The sequence below is a fragment of the Gallus gallus genome, chromosome 20 (assembly GCF_016699485.2).
Source record: "Gallus gallus isolate bGalGal1 chromosome 20, bGalGal1.mat.broiler.GRCg7b, whole genome shotgun sequence".
Lineage (NCBI taxonomy): Eukaryota > Metazoa > Chordata > Aves > Galliformes > Phasianidae > Gallus > Gallus gallus.
This window is the reverse complement of record NC_052551.1, coordinates 10037594-10057319: the sequence shown is the minus strand read 5'-3', so window position 1 is coordinate 10057319 and position 19726 is coordinate 10037594. Positions and strand designations below refer to the sequence as shown.

Below are 19726 nucleotides of genomic sequence, written 5' to 3'. Positions count from 1 at the left end.
TGGTGCCCGGGCTGTGCCTGGCTGCAGGCAGCTGCTTTCCAATCCTCATTCCCCAATGCTCACAGCCCTGCAAGAGCTGTGCCACGGTGCTCAGCCACTGATCCTGAGCTCTGAAGAAATAAGTTCTCTTATGACTGCTCCGCTGTCTTTATCAGCAGTGCATTATCAAACCGGAGGTAGAAATGTGTGCTTTGCACCTGGAGGAGACAGCGGCCGTGTCTGTAGGAGTGCTTTGTGCAGCTCGGGACACCTCTCCTATGGGTGTCACCTCCCCAGTTGGTGTCACAGAGTCTCACAGACTCATAGCATGGCTTGGCACCATCCCGTTCCGATGCTGTGGGCAGGGCTGCCACCCATCAGATTTATTTTGCCCAAAGACCGCCGGATCACCAGTAGGGACAACTCACCCACCAGACATCACAAAGCCCCTTTCCATGGGAACTTCCCTCTGCCATCATCCCCTATGCAGGCCAATGGCAGAAGTGCAATAAAGAGAGTGAGTCCGTAGTCTGTGATCTCCTGGGAAGCAAAATCTCCCTTTTGCTGCAAGCTCAGCTGGAGCTGAGGGGTTTGCCTTACAGGGGATGGGCACCCGGGCTCTGTTTTACACAGGACAGATCACCGTGTTGTTCCAGGACCCCACGCCCACAGCTGCTGATAGAGAACCTCCGAGCACTGAGCTGTGCTGTGTCCCCACTTGGGCTCTTATCTTCCAAACTGCCAAGGTCACACTGCAAAAATAGAATTGCTGTTTGTGGGGATGGTGGCGTCCTGTGCACGTGGGAAGAGCTGTGGTGTGGCAGCCCCAGCACTGCTCCTACAGAAATATGGACAGGGCCCCAAAACACGGGGCACTCCCTAAGGATGCTGCTTTGGGAATGTCCCTACAGGGCCAGCAGGGCTGGGGGTGGTGGGCAATGCCTATTCTGGTGAAGGACCATTACGGCAGCAGTGCGGATTCCTCAGGGCAGCACCTGAGGGAATCACAAAGGGCTCTGAGTTGAATGCTGCAGCACTGGGGATGTTTGGGGAGCATCTCACCCCGGGGCTCTGTTGGGATGCTGGGGGGGGCTGTGCTGCCTTTAGGAAACATTACACAGGAGGTGAGGGTAGGGGAGGGAGCGTTGAAAAGAAAAGAAGCTCACATGTATTCCAGAACTGGATTTATTGTATTTGCAATCATCTCATAACGTTTTGCTCGTCCTCTGTTACGCCGCTGCATGCCCTCACCTCTAAGTGCAGGGCTCAGGGTGGTGCCTGCAGTTGAGCATTATATTACTTTCTTTTCCTCTGAGAATGGTGATAAAGGATGGGTTCAGTTTCTGCATCTTTCGTACGGGTGCAAAGTACTCATTTAACATACAGAGGCTTGGATTCCGTTTTGTAAAACCCTCGGGTTCGTTTTCTGTTTAATGCCTTTTATTGGTATTCCCACAATACACACAGGAGCCTTAGAACTCAAACAACCAACTCACGGAGAGAGATGGGCACACGTGGGGGTCAGACCCACTTTCTTTCCTTCCTTGTCTTTCATCATCGCTTCTCTTGCACAACAACCACCTCTGGCTGGGAATGGAACGTGGGACCCACGGGCAGTGGTGGGTTCTGCTGATGGGACCCCCAGCCCCTTCTCTGGGGTGTGAGAAACCTCCAGCACCACGAGCAGCCATTCCCTGCCTCACTCCCAGTGGCACAACAGTGCGAGTGCAAACCCCATCCCATGGGTGCAATTCTGCACGCACGCAGTGCTGCAGCGGGGCAGAACCCACACCAAGGATGCTCACCCCCAGGTAACAGGGCAGCAATAGCAGCTGGCCACAGTGTAGGGCTCACACGCTCACGAATTGTCCACAGAAGGTTGGCTCAAAGGTAACCCTACGTGTGGGCACAGCAGTTGTGTGGCTCAGGGCTGATGAGACAAAGAAAGGCTCAGCCTGGCAGTGGTGTGTGGGGCACCCACCTTGGGAGCACCCACCCACAGCGTGGCAGGGCAGCACCTGGCCACACCTGTGTGCCTGTCTCTGCTGCCACCAACGCATGACTCAGCCTGCAGCAATGCATCCTGCAGCCACATCCCCCAACCCTCGTGGCACCGACAGGGTGGGACCGGCGGGCTCCCCAGCCTCAGCCCTGCGTGAGCCCCTTCCCTGCACCTCACTGTCAGGCACTGATGCCAAATCACAGACGGGAGCATGAACATCTGCGTGCCATCCCTGCTGGGTGCCGCAGCCCCGCTCCACAGGGAAGGTGCTCATCTCTCTCCTTTAGGACTCCTGCTCATGAGTACAACATTTCGGAGAATAATCATCATCATAGTAATAATCATAGTACTAAAAACAGTATTTACAACAAGCTCCAGGTCAGAAGTACACACCAAGCAAACACTCAGCACCACAGAGAGCAGGACGGGGTGAACATCTCGCGGGTACCTTCTCAGATCCCACCGGCGTGGGACACAGACGTGTGACGGTTTCAACCCTTTCTTACACACAAACATTTTGCTTAAATTACTTTTAAAATTAGGTTTGTTTTTTTCTTTTTTTTTTTTAACTTTTTTTATTATTATTATTTTTTCCCCCCCCCTCTCTTTTGAATTTCTCGTCACTATATGGATGAGGTGATGCTGGCGGCGGCGCCGCGCTCTACAACGATGCGTATCTAAGACAGCTGCTACTATAAACGGATCATTGGCTACTGCTAAGAAAGTCAACCCTCGGTTCCGCTCCGGTTCCCTCTCTGCCCCCAGCGCTCTGCAGTACCCCAGCACTGGGGGGGGGCCCTCCTGCAGGAGCAGAGTTCCCCCCAGCTGCTCTGTGGCTGTGGAGGGGTCGCTCCCGGATCCTCGGGGTCTTGTGGGGAGATCAGCACAGAGCTCAGGGCCGCCCCCCAGCAGTGCTGCCCTTTGGCTTTTTGGTGGGTTTTCTTTTTTTTTTCCCTTTTTTTTTTTTTTTTTTTGGTCAAAACCATTTGTTTTGTGTGTGTAATTAAAGCACACCTTAGACAGAAAACGTCAGGTCCTAACCGAGCCGGCAGTGCTTTTTGGGGAGGGATGGAGAGGGAAGCGCACACAGCCTGTGGTGTAAATCGTGGAGTCATAGAATGGCTTGGGTTGGAGGGGACCTTAAAGATCGTCCCCCTGCCGTGGGCTGGTTGCCCTCACCAGGTCAGGCTGCTCAGGGCCCCATCCGACCTCCAGGGTTGGGGTATCCTCCTCTGCTGCACGCACAGCACAGGGGACCCCAGCAGCCCACCCCCTGCTTGCTGCCCTCCCCGAAGCACAGCACCAAAGCACTGCACAGGGGAACCCTCATCACCTCCTGCCCCGAATCCTACCACAGACCGGGCTGGCTGCTCAGCACTGCATCCCGTGCACAGTTGGACCCAATTCCATGCAATATTCTGGATGCACTGTTTGCTCTCAGCTTTTCAAGGCAGAAGCAGAGTGGGTGTAAGGTCCCACGGGCACAGCCCTGCAGTGCTGGCACTTCAGCTGCCTCCCAAAGCCGTGGCAATGGCAGCACAGGAAGCCCCAGGCTGGCAGCCACCTGTCTGCATCACACTGCTGTCACCCACCACTGTCACACTTGCATATCCTCCACTCGTCCCTACCTCCACCAAGAGACAACGTTTGCATAAAAATAGGCTTTGAAAAGCTAAAGATAGCCAAGAAACGAACACGGGAACACCTCCTCACCCTTCCTGCAGAATTGCTCCTGCTCAGCTCCACCTCATCCAGCGCTGCTGGTAAGTCCTTATCCCAAAGCGCTGCCCAGGAGCTCCCTGTCCTCAGCATCCACTGAGCCACATCCATCCTTGGGAAGAGCGACGTCCTCCCTGCCAGCAGGCGGCCTCACCACCGCGTCCCATCCCTGCGTTCCGAGGGGGTCGTGGAGGGCTGGCAGACTGCAGACTGAGGGCCCTCCTGGGGTTCTGCAGAGCCGAGGTGACAGAGCCCATGGGGGGCAGGGGGCTCAGCCTGCAGCCACCAGGGATGGGGACAGGGATAGGGATGGGGATAGAGATGGGGAGGGAGACATGAATGGGGACGGGGATGGAGTTGTGGACAAGGATGGGATTGGGTACATTCTATGACACGGCACCAATCTCTGTGTTGAGACCCTCCCCTATTTCCACACTGGCTACCAAAGGTCCACCTGAGATAAGGATGTTTGCTTCCTGCCTACCCTGGCTGCAGGGATGGCTGGGAGCCACGTGGCAGTGCCATGCAGCCGGCCTGACCCTCTCCACTAACACTCTGCTCATTGCTCTGCTTACATACAGAAATGATCACTCCTTATTATTCCGATACTTAGCTCAGAGCAAACACCAAGAGTAGCAAAAGCCCCCGGATAAGAATTCTGTATCTCCGTGACACTGCTGGTTGCATTTATTAATATCTCAATTTTTACACCAGTTTAAGAAATATTTCTTTTTCTTTTTTTTTTTAAGAAAAAAAAAAAAAAGGACAAACCCTCCAAAGAAGCTGCTTGGTTGACTGATCTCTACTTCATGTGAACTAGCTGCTATTCTGCTGAGAGGTCCCTACGACCTGTGACTCCCCACAAGCACCGAACGATTAAGGATGCAGACAGAGAAGCGTGTTGCTGGGGGACAAACACCAGGGGACGGGGGGGGATGGAGAACCAAACGCTGCATCTAGACAAACAAAATAAAACGTGTCGGTCGGTCGGTTTGTTAACAGGAATCAGGTGCTAGATGTGTAGAAAAGCCCTTTATCCAGAGATCTCCTCCCGCTGTTCCTTGTTCCTGCGGACTTCAGCTGCATGCAGCTCCTGCAAAAACAGGAGAGAAGACACGAGGCAGTCAGTCCTAAGGGCAAGCCGAGGGCTGTGGGTGAGCAGTGAGAGAGGTACAAGCTAACAGTGTCTGCTCCTGCCAGATCCATTTTCCTCCTGTCCCACGTGCATGATGTGCACCAGCCAAAGAAAAGCTATCGGGGTGGTTTCACACCAACACACTCCGAGGACAGGGGGATTCACTTGCAAGAAGTGAAGCACTGCAGGGCAGGAGTGCAGTAATACCAACCTGCTGCAGCCCTGCAGATGAGGGAGTGCATAGAGCTGTGCCAGGGGAGGGTCAGGCTGGGTGTTAGCAAAAGGTTCTTCACCAGAGGGTAGCTGGGCATGGAACAGGTTCCCCAAGGCAGTGGTATAGAATGATAGAATCATTTGAGTTGGAAGGGACGTTGAATGGCCATCTAGCCCAGCTCCCCTGCAATGGGCAGGGACACCCACAGCTCAGTCAGATGCTCAGAGCCTCAGCAGCCTGACCTTCATGAACATCTCCAGGGATGGGGCATCCACTACCTTGCTTATGACACCAAGTTCAAGGAGCACTTGGACAACACTCTCAGAAACACGGTTTGAATGTTGGGAGGTTCTGAGTGAAACCACGAGCTGGACTCCACGATCCCTGTGGGTCCCCTCCAACTCGGGATATTCTATGACCCTATGATCCCATGACCTACCCAGACCACACAGCCCCCACCCATGGGTGCCAGCACCCCACACACTCACCTTCTCGCGCAGCCGCTCCCGCAGGGCAGCCAGGTGCGCCTCGCGGATCTCCCGGCTCAGCTCCATCTTATAGTTGAGCTTCTCCTCAGCCAGGCGGCTGAAATTGTTGTTCTCCTCCAGTGCCTTGTGCAGCACCTCCCGCTCGTGCTCCCGCTTCTCTGCCAGCTGCTTCAGCACCTGAGCCTCCTGGGTCTGGTGAGGCAACGGGACAGCACCCCTCAGCCTTGCTCTGGAACCTGCAGAGCTTTGCTGACCACCTCCCTCCAGAAGGTGTTCACAGTGATGTGGAAAATAGCACAGGCAGCTGTTCTAACAGCAAGGCTTTGGCTGAGCTGGCTGTATGACCAGCTGTTACATCTCCTGCATCAGCTGTTAAGAAATCCCCATGGCCTGGACACGCATGTGGGATCAGACAGGGCTCCATACAGCTGTACAGTTTTAGGGACAGAGGACAATTATGGCCACCACATCCAATTTCCTGCCTAAACCAGGTTGCAGAACTGCATCCTCCCCATGTCTCACCTGGCTGACTATAGCTGAATAATATGTAAGAACACTATCAGCAGTCATTTTAGATTGCTCTTGGTCAGCCATTTTTAGGGTTTGGGGCAACGTCTACCACTGCTGTTTCAGGGCATCTCATTACCTTCCTCCTCTCCTCTGCAGCCTCCAGCCTCCTCTGCAGCTCCTCCAGGGACAGGTCCTTCTTCTTGGGGGGAGAGGAAAGGATGGGGCTCTCAGGAGACAAATCTGAAGGAGACTTCAGGATCACCTCGAAGCTCTGGCCCGATGCCCTCTTATCCAGCTGCTTCACCTCCATATCTAGGGAAAAAAAAACCAAACAAACAAGAGCTCTGTGTACCTGTGACACTCAGGAGAGCCTTCACCTGAGGGCACCACTCCACATAGCAACAATGGTGTTAATTCCATGTCTTGACCTGGATAATTTTGTTCTATTTCCAGAATGCCTTGATTAGTCATCAGCTTCATCCCCTCTAAGTCAACTCCATTCATTTAAATTACAGCATAATTACAGAAAGTCCATTCTACTGTTAACAAAGTTCATGTCACCCCAGTAGGAACTAGACAGTCTCTGGGATCGGTTCCTTCAGGGGAAATGTGAGTCATGTCTACACAGAATAAACTGGAGAAGGAAGCCTAGCAAAAGGACCCTGGGCTGAGGTGGGGATTTCTGCCCCAGGAAGAGAGTGCCCACACTGGTACCGAAATGTGAGCCACAGCATTTGCTAACAGCTCTGCAGCTTCTGTGGGAGCAAGTTACGTACCTCCATACTGGTAGATGGTGTTGGGATGTGGCTGGGTGTGGAAACAGGAGCAGATGAGGGAGAGCAGAGACAGCTCCTTCATTTTCTCCTTGTAGGCTGAAAAAGAAGAAATAGCCATGACAAGAGTCTGATGGCAGTAGTAGCCCCTTTTCATGGAGAAATGAAGCTAGTAGGCACAGGGAAAACCATTTACAGCTACCAGCTTCTGTGGAAGATTTCCAGGCTGTTATGGGTTTTCCAAGTGTCCCCAAGGAGTAGTAGAGCAAACTAAATTATCAGCCAGTGTAGAAAAAGTCATAGGAAGACACACAGTAGGATTTTACCATCTGCAGAGGTGTAAGTTGCTGAGGAAAATTTTCCCACTAAGGAGTAGACACACTATTGCTCTTGTAGTGAACCAGAAAGGGACAGCTGTCCAAACAATTTCTCCATCATAGTTCCAGACTCAGAAGCCCACTGACACCTAGCAACATTTCTCAACCTTCAGCAACTTCCTGACATCAGGGTCAAGAGGAAAGTTGCCGTCAGTTGTGTGGAGAACTTCCAACTTCCCAGTGTACCTCCTTCACTGCAGGAGCAGACAAGGGACAGCATAGGTAGGTGCATGTAGACAGAGGTGGATATTGGACTGCAATCACAGCAAATGCTGTCCCCATGGCATTCTGCAAAGGATGGGAAATACATCGTCCCATGAAGCTCTGCCACTGTGACCCATTAAGTTTGCTCAGCATTCCCACAGCTGGAAGATGCACCACTGCACTCTCAGAGATCACAAGTGCATGTGCTGCTGCCCTAACAACAGCAGTGCACGCAGCTTCTCCTCCACTTTCCCTTAGCTAATCTGGTGGGGAAAAAAATGGGTCTATTTGCATACTTCATATCAGCACTTATTTGTCATGCCAACTACAAAATGTCATCGTATTTAACACCCTCCTCTGGATAACCAACAATCCCTTCCACTTAGATCTGTACTGAACTTTTCTCAGTTCATGCCACATGTTGATTTTAATGCCCTGTCCAGTTCTGCTATTAAATGCATGCCAGATAGGAATAGTTTACATCAGCAATCCAAGCAGGACATCTTTGATCTTGTTCTTAATGGAAAAGACTTTGGAAAGCCTCTGAGAGTGCAGCATTGTACTAGAAGAGTGGTACATATCAGTTAAGCTACTGTATCTCATAATGTGCTGCCAAGAGCCCAGAGGAGGATCCATAGACCCATTGAGAGACATTACCACTTAACAGAGAGCATGAAGGTCCTTGCTTTACCATTATGCCTGATCCTGGGTGAAATCAAGACATTAAGCAGATGTGCCACATTGCTGACCCACCAGTTTAACTCCTAGCACTTATTATAAACCGCAATGCTTTATATGCCATTACTTGAACTTCAGTAGCTCCCCAGTTCTGATTCTGTGGTTCTGTGTAGATGAGTGCCCGCTGCAGCCCTGCATTTCAGGAGGCCTATTGTAGTGATTTCACTTCTTAGCAGCTGCCTTCATTCCACTGGGATCTTCCTTGTCCTGCTTCCCTTCTGTAGCATAAACTGACTGTCCCTCTCTGTCAATTAAAATGAAGAGGAGAGAAGAGGACAAAAGGACATCGCTCCACTGAGCTGCGGCAGTGCTTTAATGAGCCCTGGAAGTGGTCTGCGTCCTTCTCCCGGAGCTGGAGCCAGCAGCTGCACCCCGGCGCCAGCCGTCAGATGCAATTAGCAGCGTGTGGGCACATGGGCCGAAGGAGCAAGGCTGAAAGCTGCCAGCCCCAGAGATCGGCGCGCTGCGGGGCGAAGTGCCAAAGAGCCCCACCGGCAGGGCAGCTCTCGTTTCCATGCAAATCCATGGCAACTGCACAGCTTGGTCCGGGGGAAAGCAACGGGAAAAGCGGCAGCAGGGGGAGAACCCCCCCGGCCCAGCCCCGGGCAGGATACGGCCCCGTGCGGAGCTGTCCCTTCAGCACCACCGCCCTCCATCCCCGCCATCCCACGTGCGGAGCTGTCCCTTCAGAACCACGCCGGAGGCCCCGGGCAGCGCCAAGGCCGGGAGTTTCTGCGTGAAAAAGGGGAAAGACTGAAACTTGGGAGAATCATCACAAGACCTCATCCTCAGGTACTTTTTAGAACAATAGGCGTTACATGTGCCCCAAACGCTGTCAATAGGCTAAGACAAGAAGATAAATTCAGTGAGCAGTGGGAGAACTTGGTTCTATGCAGTTCGGCTTGCTTTGGCACTGTTAATGAGATGGGAAGCTGAATTCAGCCGGGGATTTGCTGATATTTGTTTGAACATCAGTCTGTTCACTGCTACTCACCTCTTTATCTTGAGGGCTGTCCAGCCTTCTCAGAAAAAAAAGTTACTCTAAGGTTGCCTAGGGCAAGTTATTTTTGTGTGTTGGGACTTGATGATTCATTGGTGCAGATTGAAACTTTGCAGGCTGGACCATTAAATTTCTTTTACAATTGCTCACACGTAAACATGATTACAATTAATCAAAACCAAACTGAACATTTACAAACAGATACTGCAGCCAGGGGAGCAGTCACACCTGTCACTCAGGGCATTTGTATGGGCTCCACTATGTCAGGCCACCAAGGCAATCATTCCTCTGCAAGTGGTCTCAAATTCGGTGTCAGGTTTTTTTTTCAGTATATTTTGGAATGATCCCTTGAGAGAGCTCTATTTTGCTCAGCTGGGGAAGATCTTTAATACTGCAAATAAAAGTAGGGAACATAACCACTGAGTCAATGTCTAAGAAAGTGTGTCAAAGGAGATTAAAACCAAGGTCTCCTGAAGCAAGACTTTCAATTTCAGTTGCATCAGAAAGAGAATGCTTAGAGCTCCCAGGGCAAAAGACGACAATTGAAAACCTTGCACTAATCAATTTACCTCAGGAGTGTCTGCACTCACATTTACCAATAGATGTAAAGTTCTGAGGACATATTTATGTCAGGGGGAATAATAATCTCTGAAGCAAGACAAGACAGCTGGTTGGCCAGAGTATTACATGCAATCAAACCCTGCCAGGAAAGATCGTGTGCCTTCCAATGCACAAATTTACATACTTCAATAACATTTAGGCTGGAAAAGATGGACTTTTTGTTTAAGCAGCCTGTAAGGTGGGGTAAACTTTATTTTTGGTTTCGTGGGATCTCAGGTAGTTATTAAACAACAATACTATCTAAAAAGGTGCAGTACTTCTGAATATTTATGCCCAGTAACAAGCACAGTCTGATTCTTCTCTGTTTCAATTCCACTGCACACAGCATTCAAGAATTAATTAAAATGTTTCATCCAACTTTTCCCTGCACTGTCCATATTGCATGAGTAAGATTAGTTCCTCCCCACTGCAAGGAGAACAAGGCAGATTATCAAAGCCTCTACCAACCTGTCAAGAAGTGCACAGGCTCTCAGCTTCCTTTCTCTCCAGTGACCCATTTCCTGTGCTCCCTCTAGTGCTGTGCAGTACATAATGCATCTTCATATTCCTGCTGCTTCCCCTGAGCACTACACACAGCATTCGTCCATGTAAACCGTTTATCTACAAGTTAGGCCCTAGGGATACTATCTAGTTGCTCCCTGAGTGGCTGTGAAGCAGGAAATGGAGAAGTGGCTGGGGATGGGTGCAGGGCATGAGTAACATGAACCACCTCCCACTGGTGATGTGCACGGACCATGGGGCTCCCCGTCTCCAACCCAATATTGGTCAAAAATTCTGGTTCTTCACTTCTTGACCAGATAAAAGGAAGCTGAAGGCTGTCTGATTACCCTGCCTTTTGTTAGATGTTTAATGATGTCCAGCAAAATAGAACAGGGCTGGTAAGGCACAACACCAATACAGTGTAAATCATAATGAACCAGAGGCACACTGAGAATCACTTGTGTGAATTCAGAGAATTAAAATGGATGAGACTGAATGTGCTGTATTTGGTAGCAAGGTCAAAGGAAGGTTACTAGAAGAAAATTACTTGTTTTACAAATATAACTTTGGACAAGTAAAAAATTGTGTCTGTGAAGAATATTATACCACAATAAGAAGAGAATAGTCCAATTATAAATGTAGCTAAAATACAAACAGAAGGCAAAGAAGATCAGCAATCCAGGTCTTTCAGCACAAAGAATGCCGTGTCACATGCACAATAAATGCAACCACAACCCTTGATAAGCTTCGAGAGTACAAACAGGATGGAGATACTCTCACTGCCATCAAGCTGATGGTGAGACCTTTGCCTCAGTCCAACTCACTTCCATCTACTTGCTCCGCAACATCCTCAACCAGAGCAGCAGGAGAGCTCGCACAGCCAAAAAAGGAAGGGGAACCAATGAAAGCAGTGGGATCCTGAGGAACAAGGCTGATGCATCTCCATTTCTACAGAGACCCAGAAGGTGCTGTGGGTGCATGTGGAATCGCTCATGAGGATGGACATGAAGATCACTCTGCCTGCTGTCATCTGCTGAGCCATCCCCAGAAGTGGTTTCCTATTACCTGGCTCAGTCCCTCCCAGGTTTCATTTGCAACTCATGTACACAACATCAACCTGCATTATACACAGCCAATAGATCAGCAAATCTCTCACTATCTAATGCTGGAACATGTGCAGTGTTTTGCAGGAAAATAATCAAGGAAATCTCCCCTTCTAGCTGAGCAAGGGTCTGAGCAGTGCAGCAGAGAACCTGAGTGGGTTAGTGAAGGGTCACCAGGAAGTAGAAAAGCATGGACTGGCTTGCTTGCTAAAGCAGATGAAGGAGCCAAAATGGAGGCAGCTGTCCCATAGTGTTTGCAGGTTTGGGACAAATGCAGATTTGGACAGTCAGGGTTGGATAAGACAAAGAGAAGCTGCTATCAAATAGCTTGGAATAGGATGAGCTGTTCATGGGACAAAGTCAGGAGCTCAGTGCCATGCTGAGCCACAGGCAGCCATTTGGTCTCTTTGGATTTTGGTTTCCTTTTCCTTAACTGAAAATTATTGTACTTGCACCTTATACAGAGATATTATTTGTATAAACACATTCAGAGAACACAAGAATCTGCAGTAAACATGTAGAGGTACCTCAAAAGAGTAAAAGGGCTGTTAGAAAATATTCTGAGCCACTCTTCACCACCTGGGATGTGCCAAAGTGCTACAGTGCATTCACACGGTCTTTGGTTGCTCTCTAGCTCTTTTGTATTTCTAAATCACAGCTGAAGATATGAGCAACAGTTTAGCTCCCTTCTGCACAGGAGAATTTTGAGATATCTGTGGGATCAACACAATACCAACATGGTGCCACCAATGAAGATATGGCTTATATTTTAGAAAGAAAATATATTATCTAAAGATTTAGATCCTCTGCTTGAGACACTGTTAAAAAATTAAATCAAAAAGAAATGCCTGCAAGAGGTTCTCTTGGCTTGCAAAACTGAAGTCCCAGTAAAAGTACCATAAATATCTAAGACAGGTCATATGCACACTATCAATAATGGAGATAGAAAATAAATAGTGATTTGTTGAGAACACTGTGATGGAGGGGTGCGGCAGAAAGAGCCCTGGCTGTCACCAGTAGTAGAAATGAAGGTATGAAGCAATGCTGTTCGGTGTCCAGCAACATCATTCAGAAAAGGGAGTAAGAGGGCAACCCATACCAGGCCATAGAGCTCTGACGTTTCAATGCAGGAGGGAAAACTCTAGGATCCATGAATGCCAAGCAGCAGCTCCCCTCGGCTCCTCCTTCTCAGACACCAGCATCTGAGAAAAGCCCATGGGGCTCCCACCTTTACTGCATCATTTCATAAGCTCTATGTAGGAAGCTGGTGCTGCTGGCTTCTGCTCAACCCAGACACCTACACACGATGGGGAAAGCTCCAGCCCTGTAGAGCCTCACAAGATACCATTAGGAGCTGCAGGAAGCATGAAGCTTTGTCCAGCTGCTGCAGGAGGGTGTGTGGGGCTCCGGCCCTGCAGCACTGCAGCTGAACCTGCACTGAGCATGTGCTGCTGCTCCCTCCGCTTCTGCACTAGCAGGCACAGCCCTGGCCAGCAAAAAATGAAGGTAGAAGATAGTGCTGGCTGCTGAGCCAGGGGGAAGCGAGCTCTGTTTCTTACCATCCCAGCAATTTGTTTGAACAAACCCAAGAAAATCTTCCCAAGGGGGAATCAGCCCCTGAGCACCAGCTGCAGACAATTGCAGCTGCTCTCCCTGCAGCATAGATTAGCTTTGGCTGGGGATAATGAAGAGAGAAAACAAGATTTCTTTTCCTTATTTTAAGGAGCTGCCTGCCTTTTTTTCCTGCCTTTCCAGGCTGCTCCTGCTATGGAGACAGGCAGCTGGTGGGAAGCTGCTCGCTGCAATGCTGGGCGAGGTTCAGCCTTGCTCTCCTCCTGCCACAGCCCTGCCTTCCAACCCCCTGACGTCGCCTCTCTGCTTGCAGAGAGCCACAAAATGCAAGGTTTTGTGAAGGTTTTGCACACACTTCTGCACAATCCAAAGTCTGCCCTGGCAGTAAAACTGCATCTTCCAGCAGGTGAAATGTGCCACTGGTGTGGGGCTGGGAAAGCAAGAATGCACCAAACGGGGGATGCATTCGGAACCTTGCCCACGCTGGGTTAGCTGCACCCTTGGTGTCATGGCTGAGTGTCTGCTGTGTCCCCCCAAGCAGCTCTTGGTCTCCTCCCCAGCTGCAAACATCCCCAGCCCCATCACAGGGTTGGAGCAGCTGGGGGCACCTCTCAGCACGCCCTGGCATGGGGATACTTGCACAAATGCATACAATGGCTGAAGATTTCCTACCACTCAGACACCTTTTGACGTGCTGTTTCCCCACCTTCAGCTGCCTGCAAAGCCCACTGCATCTCACCCGCCCCACGACACCTCCCATCTTCCCGTCCCTTTAAAAAGGAGAAAAGAACAGGGAACACCAGGAAGGACTCAGCAAAGGGCAGGGGAAGAGGCAGGGATGCTGCCTGCTGCCTTCTGCCTTCTGCCTGCTTCTCTGCCACCGAGGGGGCACAAAGCACTCCCTACATTTCCTTTTTGTCTTCCCTTCCTATTCAGCCCCACACCCCAGCCCTGCATGGTTCAGCTTCACCCACCCAAGCCCCTCTTTATGCCCTGTAAATGTTTTCTCCAGAAACTTCTATGTAATTTTTTTTTTTTAAAGGAAAAGAAAAAGACCCTCTGAACACACCCACTGTCTGCTGTATCAATGCAGGATTTTCTCCTCCGCCCCATCTCCAGCCATTTCAACTCCTGCTCTCCGTCTCAAAAGGACGAGGATCATTTTTAGGGGAGCAGAGCCCACCCAGAGCCCCAGTGCTGCTGCAGGAGGAGAGAGGGAGGGAGGGGAGGAGGGAGGGGGGCTGCCCTGCAGCACTGCTTCACCAGCGCCATCAGAGGACCGCTCCCCTGGAGCATCTCCTGATGAAAGAAACACAGGGTGGGGAGCTGGGAGAACGCACAGCAGTGCACCCAGGTTGGGTTTAGGCTTTCCTTTTTTTTTTTTCTTTTTTTTTAAGGGATTTTTAATTCTCCGTGTCTTTCTTTCCAACATCCATTGAAGCAATCTATAATCTTCACACAATCGAACTGTAGGGAAATGCCATTTTGCATTTCTCTGCATCCAACTACACCCCATGCACGTTTTTTAAAGGGAAGAAAAAGAAAGCTGCATCACACTGCAGAAATGACAATTAATTGGCACGCGGCACCGTCGGATGGTGCAACGTAGCAGCAGCCATAGCATAAATAGGCACATTTATCACGGGTGGATCGCTATGAAAATCAAAAGGGCACCCACTGCCTCGCACCAGGGGGTGTGTGCTGGGCGGTGGGGAACAATGCATCCGAAACCGCACAGCCCAGGGGGAAAAAAAACCACCAAAAACCTCCAAATCTATGTATATATGTATATAAAGAGAACGAGGGTAACGAGCAGCCCTACCTGACACGGTGCTGGCCATGCTGCTGGGTACGGGGAGGCGAGGTCGGAGCGGAGCGCCCGCAGCGCGGGGATGGAGCGGAGGGACGGGCGGGTCCGCGGCGGCGGCAATGAGCGGCTCCGGCTCCTCCGGGCGGCTTTGACGGCGGTCCCTCCCCGTCCGCCCGCTGCCAGAACTGCGGAGCCAGGAGGGGGGGGTCGGGGGTGGGGGGGGGGTACAGACACACCCAGCTCCGGCAAAAGATGGCCTTCCCCCCCGCCTGCCTTTCTTGTCTGCTCTCTCCTTCCCTTTTATCTGTCGAAAGCAAAACCGAGCAAATTTGTAGTTTTTTTTTTTTTTTTAATTATCTTTGTTATCTTTATTATTTGCATCTTTTCTTATTTCCTTCGATTTCATCTCATTCCATTCATTTCATTTTTTAACCGCCCCCAGGGCGGCTCTGAGCTCTGGTAATGAGGAGGATGGGGCTCACAGCCGGACCCCAAACCCTGCCGCATTCTCAGCCAAACCAAAGGGGTGTCCTGATGGGCTCAGTGCTTTTAGGCTCAGTTTGTGCACCAGGGCACCAAAGGGGCTGCAGTTAGGGGTGAAAGTGCTGTAAAAGTAAATGCAGAAGGACAGATAGAGCCTTCCAAATCCAGTGGCACTTTTCTGTCTCTATATATGTACGTATTAATTATTATTATTTCTCAGGCATTGGGACATCTTTTCTTCTTCTTCCTTTTCCATTTTCCACCATTTCCCCCTTTGTTTCTTCTCCTAGAGGCCAGCACACCTGTGCTTTTGCAGCACGTCCCCCAGCCACGCTCACAGAATCACAGAATCACCACATTTTCCCTCAGATGGGCTTTGCACAGAGCCCTGCAGCCCCCCCAGTGCACTGCAATGCAGGCGCTCCGGAGCCCCCCCAGCAGCTGCAGGGATCCATGGGCTGCTCACACTGCTGCAGGCAGAGCGGCTGCAACAGGGATGGGAGCTACATGCAATGCTTGCTGAATGCACCGAAAGACTCAGAGCCCTTCTTTCCTATCTTTTCCCCCAGCCTCCAAATGCCCCATTCCCTCAACCCTGTACATAAAATGAAAAGATTTATCATAGAAATAAAAGTCTTAAGTCTCATTCAGGATAATATTGGTATTATCCGTGAATTTCCACTCTGTGTTTGGAGTAGGATTTTTTTTTAAATCCCAAGTGGACAATTAACTGCTACCTGCATCTACTCAAGGCTTGTTTCCCAGCTGTAAATCCCCTGCTTTTTGCTTTGGCTGAATTTCTATGACTTTATAGGTCATTTTGAGGGCTGCAGGCTGAAGTTTCCTATGGTTCATGAATACATTTCCCCATCAGCAGGTAAAGACAGCTATCCCAGGCACACCAATACTGGAATTCTCCCACTCCATTTAGTGTCAGCTCTGGCTTTGATTCACCCAGGAGGTCGGACAGGGTCTGCCTACTCCTTGCAATGTTCTGAAGCTTCCAAACATCAATTGCATGAGTTTTCTTCCTTTCATTTAGAAAAAGGTACAGAACACTTGCAAGGCACATTGTCCCGTTGGAGCACACTGCATGAGAAACAGTGAGCAAACTCCATGGAAGTGGCTCTGCCACACAGCATACACTTCAGCTTCAGTATTGATGACACTTTCTGGATGACCTGACACATAAATAATTTCAATATAATTAATGCTGGATCCATCTCTTACACTGGGTGATCTTTCTTCCTTATTTTTAATGTAACTGTCTTTTAAAGTTCTATTTTTCTATGGTACTGCAATACAGGAGACTAACACATTGCCAGGCAATAGCATGAGACCTTCCCATACTGTTTGCAGTCTCAAACTGGGAGAAGCTGCTTTAGTTGGCATGAAATAATAAATGTTCCACATAGGGCAGCCATCAACCCCTTGAAATTGTTAATAGAAGAAACCCATGACAATGCCAGCACTAAATCAAGAAAACGTTTCCCTGAAGGCAAGGAAACAACGAGGTTATTCTGATGTTTCTTCTTCATAACCATCGTGCGCTTGAGAAATGAGGCCAAGTTGTACAAAGGGACCGGGTCGGGCAGAAGAGTTGTGCTACTTCAGTCATGTAAAGGTGCAAAGCAAGCTGTGGATTCAGGTCACCCCTGGGTGTGTGTACAGAAGTTAGCAGTGCAAAACTGGAGGGCTGAGCAACTAGAGATGACAAAGGGTAAATGTGGAGCATGTGAAGATGCAAGCTCTGGTCCGGTGATTGCCGTACAGCTTCCACCAAATCACTCACCCCATCTGCTTCAGCTTCTTCATCTCTAAAATGGGTGTTTACTTATTTTCCTAATGACAGAATGACTGTGTGAAAGTCTGAGTGTCAAAGAGGAAAGCAGTTGTTTCGCTGTTACCCAGCAGGGAAAAGACATCAAGGCTCTGGATTACCTGGGTTTGAAAGAACCAAATAATTATGTGGCCAAACAAAAGTTTTAGATGGTTGCTATGGGAACCATCACGCATCCTCAGAAGGACGATGAATGGCACCATAATCCTCTCCTATATGAAAGGGGAAAAATATCCTTCCCACAAATAGCAGCAATTTCACAGCCAGTCGATGCTGCTCTTCTAAGTCTCCTCCCATTCCTCAAGATTCTCGCTTCACTGGGAAGAGAAATCCTGCATAGGTGGCCTATGAACAAAACTAAAGATGGTGCACTTTGTACTTCTGTACTGCACAAGCCTTCTGCTTGCAGGAGGCTCTGCAGTTCACTTCAGTCACTCACACACCCCTTTCCCTACAGAGTTTGAGGTTTGTCTTTTTTAAGGTTTTTCCTTTGTGTATTTCTCCCCTTGAAGGCACTGCTTCAAATGAAAAATGGTTCATCCAAAATCAACATCCACTAACCTGAGCACGCAGTGGGGAAAACTCAGCTGGCTGCACGTCCTCCTGTCTTGGTTTATCATCTAAACAGTGTTAAGGGTGTAGGGACTGGGCAGCCAAGTAACTGTGCTGATCTGTTCTGTTCTTTAAAACCTTCCTTTTCTCTCTCTTTCTCCCTCTTCAAAGTTTTGCCTTGAAAGAACAGAGGAAGCCAGGAACCAGAATGAAAGTCCAGGCATAAGACAAATCCTTGTGCTTATTGTGTTTGTGTCACAACATAAAACAGATGTTCTAGCTTCAGTGAACCCCCACAGTTCTTCAGCAACTTCAATGAGAAACAAATCCCCCTCTTGTGAGATTTTGCACTCTGATTTTAGAATACTCAGGTGCAGCAATGACAGGCTCACCAATGCTGGCACTGCAGACTTGGTCAAGTAAGGTAAATGGTGCAGAGAACCAATCCTCCAGAAGGATAAGGAGCACTCAGCCAGTGCTGACTCACACGCCCCGGACAACAGCGCGGCTGCTGACTCATGCTCCTTTTTGGGTTTGGTAGCCTTCCAGCTCTTCTCTAAAAGTATCATTGCTTCAATCAACATTACCTAAATAACCCTAAAAATAATCTGATTTTATATAGTACTGCTATTATTTTTCTTCAGTGTAGGAATGTTATAAGAAATAATGACAGAAAATTCCATGTACTTGTGATCATTTTAAAATCTTTATCCTTCATTATAAACTTACTGCTCACTCTCATGGTGTTTCACAGTTTTAATAAGTCATTTATTTTGCAGCATAATCTTGCATGATGAGTATCAAGTTAGAGCTCTCTGGCACATTCAGAAACAGGAGCAAAATAAATTGTTACATTTTGTGTGGGGCGCTGCAAAGCACAGAAGGAATAACTCAAATCTCTCCATCCCATTAGCTGCAGTTAAAGACAGTTTACAAGCCAGCCAAGTTCAGCTCAAGGAGTTTAAAGACTGGCAAGCAAAACTGCCACACAAGTGAACTCTCCTATCTGAACACAGAATATACCAGAAATTTGAGATCAGGTTATACAACAGACTCACATTTAAGGTCTGTTAAGTATTTGAACACTTCCACATACAAACATTCCCCTTGCAGTTTGCTAGGAGCTCTGTGGCAAGATATGGTAAACTAAATCACATCCTGTTCTGCATCTTCACAGCAACTGTCTAACAGTGTGGGATGCTGCAGCAACATGGGGAGATGCATATGAAACATTTTTTTCCTCCTCGTGTAAGCACACAAAACACAGTTTAGTGAAATTTGGGGATCCAGGTAAACCATACCTACCCTTTTATTACAAGAGTTGCATGGTTTGCTGGAATCTTACACTTAGCAATCCATGAGAATGGAGCAGCTTAGGGCTGGTTGTGGGCACATGAGGTTTGAGGGGCTGCAGCCTCCAGGCAGCTCCTGGCCATGTGCACCAGCAACAGGAGGCTGAAGGCAGGCAGAGAACTGTGCTGAAGGGAAGCAAAAGGAGAACAGAGGAGCAGCACATTCACCCTTAGCAAAAGACACCTGTCAAAATTCACTGCTGTTCTTACTGCAGAAGCCACGAGGCCCAACAGAATGAAAGAGACATTCCTTTATCTACCAGGGAGGGTAACTCCACAGCAAAGCCCGTGCTGTGTGGCTGTTCTCTGTGCAGGATGCCAGGTGTGCGGGGCAAAAAGCAGCCCCAGAGTAAAACCTCAGCCATCCCCCATCGCCCTGACCCTCTAACAAGGAGAGGAGATGCTCCAGCTACTAATGACACACTCGAGGGGCACAGCTCGGGGGGGACAGGCTGAGAAAAGCGGCCTCTTGGCTCCTTTTAGCGACCAACAAACCTGCTGGTTTCCCAGGGCCTGAACCGCACAGTGGCTGAGCAGGGCAGATCAGCCCCACTCGGGCCCAGGCCCTGCTGCCCTTGAGGACCAGACCACCACCAGGGCTCGGCCCCTCCCAGCCCACGGCTCCTAGGGCCTCCGCAACAGACCACAAGGCGCAGAACCCCCAGCCCCACTCGCTCACCCCCGCTCCAGCCGGAGTGCAACGGGCCCAACTCAGGGCACCGCCACGGCCCACGCAGACTCCGTTTCCTGGGCAACGCCGGAAGTCTCGCGAGA

The 19726-nt window shown here is 49.6% G+C and overlaps 1 protein-coding gene across 3 annotated transcripts; it reads right to left on the bottom strand.

The window, feature by feature from the left end:
* Nucleotides 1-1146: 1146 nt before the first annotated feature.
* STMN3 (stathmin 3) lies at nucleotides 1147-19720 on the bottom strand. 3 transcript variants are annotated; one of them, XM_025142225.2, is made up of 5 exons: nucleotides 19632-19720; nucleotides 6824-6919; nucleotides 6184-6359; nucleotides 5538-5729; nucleotides 1147-4793 (listed from the first exon to the last, which is right to left on the bottom strand). In XM_025142225.2, exons 2-5 carry the CDS (start codon nucleotides 6903-6905, stop codon nucleotides 4734-4736), a joined length of 510 nt encoding a protein of 169 aa, XP_024997993.1. In that variant the 5' UTR covers nucleotides 6906-6919; nucleotides 19632-19720; the 3' UTR covers nucleotides 1147-4733. The 3 variants fall into 3 exon arrangements, with proteins under 3 accessions (XP_024997993.1, NP_001004393.1, XP_046758828.1); NM_001004393.2 differs by lacking the exon at nucleotides 19632-19720 and adding an exon at nucleotides 14738-14881; XM_046902872.1 differs by lacking the exon at nucleotides 19632-19720 and having other exon boundaries at nucleotides 6824-14843.
* Between the last annotated feature and the right edge of the window lie 6 nt (nucleotides 19721-19726).